General features: G+C 37.4%; 1 protein-coding gene and 1 long non-coding RNA gene across 3 annotated transcripts in view; both read left to right on the plus strand.

The window, feature by feature from the left end:
* Positions 1 to 6,848, plus strand: part of LOC110027872 (putative D-cysteine desulfhydrase 1, mitochondrial) — a 68,357-nt gene extending 61,509 nt beyond the window's left edge. Inside the window, exons 10-11 of one of the 2 annotated variants that reach the window (XR_002294383.1) lie at positions 6,429 to 6,706; positions 6,804 to 6,819. Coding sequence is in view for 1 of the 2 variants with exons in the window: in XM_020729490.1 (XP_020585149.1) it covers positions 6,429 to 6,633 (205 nt within the window). In the remaining variant the exon portion in view is untranslated. Of the gene's footprint in view, positions 1 to 6,428 lie in introns of both variants that reach the window. The other variant, XM_020729490.1, reaches the window with a different exon arrangement.
* On the plus strand, positions 1,699 to 3,005 carry LOC110027873. The gene is made up of 2 exons (XR_002294384.1): positions 1,699 to 2,552; positions 2,767 to 3,005. It is a non-coding gene; the product is annotated as an uncharacterized LOC110027873 (long non-coding RNA).
* Positions 6,849 to 7,131: the final 283 nt, after the last annotated feature.

Genomic DNA, 7,131 nt, shown 5'->3' on the forward strand with positions numbered 1-7,131 from the left:
CTGCTGTTCCAGCCATCCCTACCTTTGCCACCCCCTTTCCTTCGCTGCCATCATCTAGAAAACAACAAGCTTGCTGTTTTTCTGCTCTTTCAGCAGCCTGCTGTCCCTACCAATTCACTTTGCTGACCACTACCACCTCTGGATCTAATCCTAGGGTGAATTTGTGTTGTTGTTTGTTGCAATTTCAGATTTATGTTTGTTTGTTGTAATTTTCTATTGGAAGTTGGTAATAATATTTATTTTTTCATTGTTATTTGGTTTAATAAGTTGGTTTGATCAAATTATTAAAAGGTGTGAACGATTTAGATATCTTGGGTCCGTTGTCCAAAGCGATGGTGATATAGATGGGGATGTTAATAGTAGAATTCAAGTTGGTTGGTTGAAGTGGAGGAATGCTTCGGGCCTTTTGTGTGATAGAAAAGTACCGCTAAGACTGAAAGGAAAATTTTATAAGACGGTGGTGAGATCTGCAATGCTCTATGGCGTTGAATGTTGGCCTTTAAAAGAGAAGCATAATAATAAGTTAAGTGTTGCCGAGATGAGAATGATTAGGTGGATGAGTGGCTTTACACTTAGAGACAAAATGCGGAATGAATATATTCGTGATAGGGTTGGTGTAGCTCCTGTGACAGACAAAATTAGAGAAAGTCGTCTTAGATGGTTTGGTCATATTAAACGTCGACCATTAGATGATCCGATTAGGAGAGTAGATGTTTTAAATTCGACTTGTGTTAAGAAAGGCAGAGGTAGACCTAGGAAGACTTGGGCTTATTGTATTAAAAATGATCTTAATTTACTAGAACTAAATGAAATTATGACACTAAATAGGACGCAATGGAGAAAAAGGATTCATGTAGCCGACCCCACGTAGTGGGATTAAGGCTTTGTTGTTGTTGTATTCACATTCTTTAAAAAATTACCAAACCAAGTGCCTGGTACTTAGATTTTGCACTACTTCTAGAGACCACTGCTTCTTTCTTGCTCCTCCAAGTGACAAGATTTCCGCAAACATAGGAATAATATCCAGAAGTGGATCTTTTGTTCGTGAGTTCTCTTGCCAAACTAGTATTAGTGTAAACATTTACATCCTTATTGTCTGATTTCTTAAACAGTAACCCTTTATCAAGATTCTTCTTATTAAATCTCAATATCCTGTAAATCATCTCTAATTGCTCTTTGTTCGGATTATCACATGTTGGCTCACAATGCCAATAGAGTAAGCGATATCAGGTATAGTGTGTGACAGGTAGATAAGCATACCCATTAATCTTTGATATCTATATTTTTCAACTGGTGTCTTTTCTCCCCCTAAAAGTAACTTTTTGTTGAAATTCACAGTAGTCTCAGCAAGTTTGCATCCCAACAATTACGTCGCTTTTAGTTGGTCTAGGTTGTACTATCTTTTGGATATCATAATACTCATTTGGGACCTCGCCACTTCCATTCCTAGAAAGTATTTCATCTCTCCTATATTCTTAATTTCAAATTAAGTGGCAAGGAACTCATTGATCTTGCCAATCATCTTTTCATTATCACCTGTCAGGATCATATTATCTATGTAAACAATGGGTATAACCTTCTTACTTTCCTGAGTATGTTTTATGAACAGTGTATGATCCGCTTGACATTGGATGTATCATTAAATTTAATCAAACCAAGCCCTTCGAGATTTTTTGAGGTCATAAAGTGAGATATTTATTTGAATCATTTTTTAATCCTTGTGGGATTTTCATATGCACATCTTTGAGGACTCCGTTCAAAATCACATTCTTGATAACAAGTTAATTTAAGTTCTCATTCTTTCTTCACTGCTAAGGAAAGAAGAATCCTTACAATGCTTAACTTGAACATTAAAGCAAATGTTTCTTAATAGTCTTTCCCATAAGACTGAGTGAAGTCTTTAGGCTCCGTTTGGGGCAGCTTAAAAGTGCGGCGAAGTTTTCAAAACGCTGCCTTTCTGTTTGATTCGCAAGTTCTGCCAGCGTTTTTAAAACTGCTTATTTAATTTCTTAATGAACACGGGATGCAGGGTCAACCCCGCGTTCCACGTTCGTTCGGGATTCTTTACTCCGCTGCCCTCGACCTCAGAAGAAGGCGCAAACAGGCAGATTTAAAAACGCAAGGATGAAGATGGGAGTTTCGGTGGTCTATGTAATTTGGTCTTCTCGCCCATAATAACGAATCACCGCTTCTCGCCGGAGAACCCCAGTCCACCGCCGCAGACATTGCTCACCAAGCGCACAATCTCCACCATCGCTTCATAAGACGACCCACCCTCCCGCAGCGCCGCCCTTCCGCTATCGCCAACCACAGCGGCCCGAGCTCTCAGCTCCTTACCTCCCTCAGACTCCATCAACCAATGGACTCGCTCCTCTATTTCATCGAATCCACCAGTCCCTTCTTATAACCTCGCATTTCCACCACAAGTTTCACCTCCTCAACCAAGAACACCTTGTTCATCCGCTGCTCCGCGTAAAGGAACCACGTGATCATCGTCACTCCGGCCACAATCAATTCCAGTGCTGAGTTCTACCCGCAGTCAGTCTTCCCAGGTAATTGCATCGTTCTTTTCCTTCTTACTCTGTGGCTATCACGGTTTTTGGCAACTAGAGTGATTTACTGCTTCTTGTCTAATTACTCTTCTGCACGGGCAATATATTGCTAGGGTTGTTGCGGGAACTTTAGAATTGTTCGCCTAAAATTTCAACGATGACATTAACAAATATTTTACTTTTTTTTTATTTCGTTACTTTTTATGTTGATTAGTGGCCACCGATATCAATTTCAATTTCGAAAGTTAACCAGTTTGATGCTGCAAGGTTGGATGTGGAAATGTCTGCTATGTTGAAGGAGAAGCAAGTTAGAGTATTTTATTTATTGAAGGGCTACCACTGTAGGACAGGAAGGTCTGTGATCTTTAGCTTTTTTCTGCTCTGTTGAAGTAAACAGAGCTAATTTCATTTAATGCATTGATACTTGAGCTGTTATAGCATTTGATTATATTATTTTTTAACATATTTAGAACCTTACTTATAACACCAATGAGTGTTTATGTTGCTAGATATGTAACTTTAAAATGTCTTCAAATTTGGTTAACTAAGTGCACCAATTAGAGAACATGAAATTGGTAGATATGTACCCATTATGAGATCAAAATTGGCTCTAAATTATGCTGCTGAAAGGCTTTTAATGGTTTTTTTTTTCCAAAGAAAAAAAAATTGGTACTATTTTGTAGTGCAGGATGAAAACTTTCCAAAAAAAAATGGTACTAATTTGTCATGGAGGATAAAACTCTTGCCATCAGATTGAAGCTAGATGGTTAATAGGTATGTAGAGACTATTAGTTAGGTTATCGTGTAAAGGTTTATATCTTTTTCGTAATGTTATAAATGGGTTGTATTGGTTCTAAAATAGCTAATGTGTAGACATTGTTCTTTTGTTGAGAAAATTACAACTTCTGTGTGTCAGATTGTTCATTTAATTAAAAAAATCTACAAATCAGCTGTTTACAAAACACACAAACCAAACAACTAAACAGTTTATCCAAAACAGGGGTAGAATAATCATTTATCCAGAATCAGCTGTTTTCAAAAACGCACAAATCAAACAGTCAGACAGTTTATCCGGATCAGCTGCTGTCATTTAATTAAAAAAATCTACAAATCAGCTGTTTACAAAACACACAAACCAAACAACTAAACAGTTTATCCAAAACAGGGGTAGAATAATCATTTATCCAGAATTAGCTGTTTTCAAAAACGCACAAAGTTTATCCGGATCAGCTGCTGATCAACAGCTTATTAGGATAAACAGCTTATTTGGATAAGCTGGATAAGTTGCAACTACCTCTGTTTGGGGCAGCTGCAGCTTATCCAGCTTATCCCGATAAACTGCTGATCTGCTGATCAGCAGCGGATTCAGATAAGCTGTCTGACTGTTTGCTTTTGCGTTTGAAAAATAGCTGATTCTGGATAAATGATCATTCTGCCCCTGTTTTGAATAAACTGTTTAGTTGTTTGGTTTTTGCGTTTTGAAAACAACTGATTTGCAGTTTTTTTGAGTAAATGAATATTTTGGTATTGCGCAATGTTGCTGTTTGTAACATAACTGTAACGACTACATATTAATTTCCAACATAATAAAAAAAAGAATTTGACAAATATATCAAAAAGATTCAACCAAAGTTTATATAAAAATAAAAACTCGTGATTCAAAGTAAACATAAATAGATTAATAATCTACCATCAAAAGAAGGCAATAGACCCATAATGATGGGAACCCTGTTTGTCAGGAAAACTTGAATCAAATTTTTCTATGTAGAAAAGCATATAAGAAGGTCAATCCAAAAGAACCACTTGGGTCATATGACTTATCACAACCCTCTAAAAATAGAATTTGACAAACCCAAATAAAACATTTAAACAAAATATAAAGAAAGTGAAAATAACCAAGTTTAGAAGTTAGATATGTAAATACATATAAACTTTGTGGTATGCATGCACATCAAAAATATCAAAGCTAAATATCAAAGCTAAGAGTTAGCATAAAGAGACAAATAATATGTCATCATGAGAAGGCAGAAGAACCATATAACAGAGAATCACGGTTGCCAAAAGCACTTAAGACCAAAATTGTATATGTAGAAAAGCAGGGCAAAAGAGAGTTCATCCATGAGAACCCAAAGAGTCATGATTCATCATACCCGTCTCAAAAAACCAACCCAAGCATGAGGTAGCCACTGAACCGAAAAAGAAGCACAAACACTAGAATACTAGTTAATATAAAGAGCCACATGCCAATTTAGAGCCCCACTCAATCAATTTGAGCCAACCCCTACTTATTTCGAAATCATCTCGTTAACAACTCTAGAAATGAAATGTCATTTTTATTTTAAGAAAGTGTAATACATAAGTATCCAATCAAAATTTTAACTGCACTTCTCAAAATAAATTCCATAAATCACATGGAATTCTTTCTATTAAATTGGGGAAGAAGTAATCAAGAAAAAATAGCCGAAGCTTATCCAAACTCATTTAAATGTATCTCCTCTTTGTAATCAGACTAATTCATGTCCCTCTATAAGCCCAATTAATCCATAAAATAAAGAGTAATTAAACTAAAGTTACCATGTATGACAAAATAATAGGCTTATCCACACAGTTAACACATTGGAAAGCAGAGAAAAACATCAAAAAAATATAATGTTGCGTTCTGTATGAGACAGATCATGCACCATTCATGGCATACAGAGGGCTTCGGTAGTTCTTGGAAAGCGACCTAAGAGGCTCTGTATGAGGATTCTGCTTGCTGTCTTTTTGGTTTAACTTGAGCCTGTTTCCCTGTGGCTGGCTTTAAGGATGGCAATGGAGAAGAAGTAAGGCACAATAGCCAACCCCAGAGCTCTCTGCTCATCCCAGCACCAGACTGACTACAATGGCGTGAGTAGGCAGCAGAAGATTAGGGACCTAATTTTAGTTGGTTGTAGTTCTTCTTTCACTAGTTTGAGAGGCCAGCAAGTGTCGCAACAGAAGAAGAAACAAAAACAATGAGACATGTTCTTACCTGGAAGAGAAGTAATACCGAAGAAAGAACTGGGAGAGGCTTGGGCGCTCGATCGCGATACAGTACCAGAAGCAAAGGAAGAACACCTGGAACGCGGCTTTACCTGGAAGCGAAGGAACGCTGAACAAGGGCAGGCCTCGATCGTGAATGCTTAGAGGGCAACGGAGTAATACGACAGTAAACGTAGCGAAGGAACGTGGCCCACGGGGGTTATCCCGTGGGCGACATTATTAACAAAAACGAAACTGCAGTTTCTAAAACGTAATAGAAACGTGAAAATCAAATAGTATGACGTCGTTTTCAAAACGCTGGCCACTGTTTTAAGCTGCCCCAAACGGGCCCTTAGTCACCAACTTGGCTTTGAACCCCTCAATGCTCCCATTTATTTTGTATTTGACATTGAACATATTTGCACCCAACGGGAATTTTATTTGTAGAAAGAATATTAGACGTACAAACATCTACTATGCGTCAGGGCCACAAACTTCTTTCCATATAAGTTATGTAGCTCCACTTAACATTAACTTTAATCCTAGAGAGCATCATTTCATTAGACTCCCCATAACTAGTTTGAATTCAAGATAATAAACTAAATTATGACCTTGTTGATTGAGCAAATGGAATGTTCTCCACCATATCCAAGCAACATTTGGTAGCCAGCACTGAGAAGAATTTGAGTAAGAATGGGGGAAAAATAATCCACCAAGGTTATCTCCAAATTCCTTCTCTACCTTTTCCTTTTCTTCTCTCCTCCCCCTCTCTTTCCTTCCTTTTTTGCTCCAAATGCAACATATTGCATAGCAACCAAGAAATTTTATTTCCCTTACTAAATATAAACATTTATTTCGTTTTTTTTTTTTTTTTAGTGGAAAAGCTGCATATGCCCTTCTGAAGGACATAGATGCGAACCCAACAAAATGGAAGGGGAGAAAGATTCTATTCATACACACAGGTGGCCTACTTGGGTTATTTGACAAGACCGAACAGTTGGCTTCAATTATAGGAAACTGGCGGAAGATGGAATTCGGTGAATCCATCCCACGTAAAGATGGAATCGGAAAGATGTTTTAATGATGCTACAATCCTGTTCTTGAAGAACTCCTGTGGTGTTTACTGCGAAAGTTTGAATAATAAGCTGCTACTGGTATGTGACATCCTCTAACCTATGTTTGTATGAATACATATGTATTATCTTGTATTATTTCTTTTTGCCATGTTTGTTAGTCCATACTCTTTAGCAGTTGGATGACTGGAATGCTTTCAATTCAGTAGTAGTTTCACTGCAATCCATCATATGAACATATTTCAATCATGAGGCGGTGATCTCATCAAGGTTGATTCGGTTTAATGAATTATTGTTATTTTTCTTCTTCTTCTTTTTATTTTTCCTATTATACGAGTCTCCAATCACCCCTAATGTGCCTAACTATTCGAGTACCACTTTCTTAAGGCCAACTGTGCTAGAGAGGATTTGAACCCCCTACCTGAAGGGTCTTATACCGTGAATGTCAACCAACAAGTCGGGGTACGCGACACTAATGGATTATTGATATATATATATATATATAT

This window comes from Phalaenopsis equestris, unplaced genomic scaffold, assembly GCF_001263595.1.
Source record: "Phalaenopsis equestris unplaced genomic scaffold, ASM126359v1 Scaffold000458, whole genome shotgun sequence".
In the NCBI taxonomy this organism is placed as follows: Eukaryota; Viridiplantae; Streptophyta; class Magnoliopsida; order Asparagales; family Orchidaceae; genus Phalaenopsis; species Phalaenopsis equestris.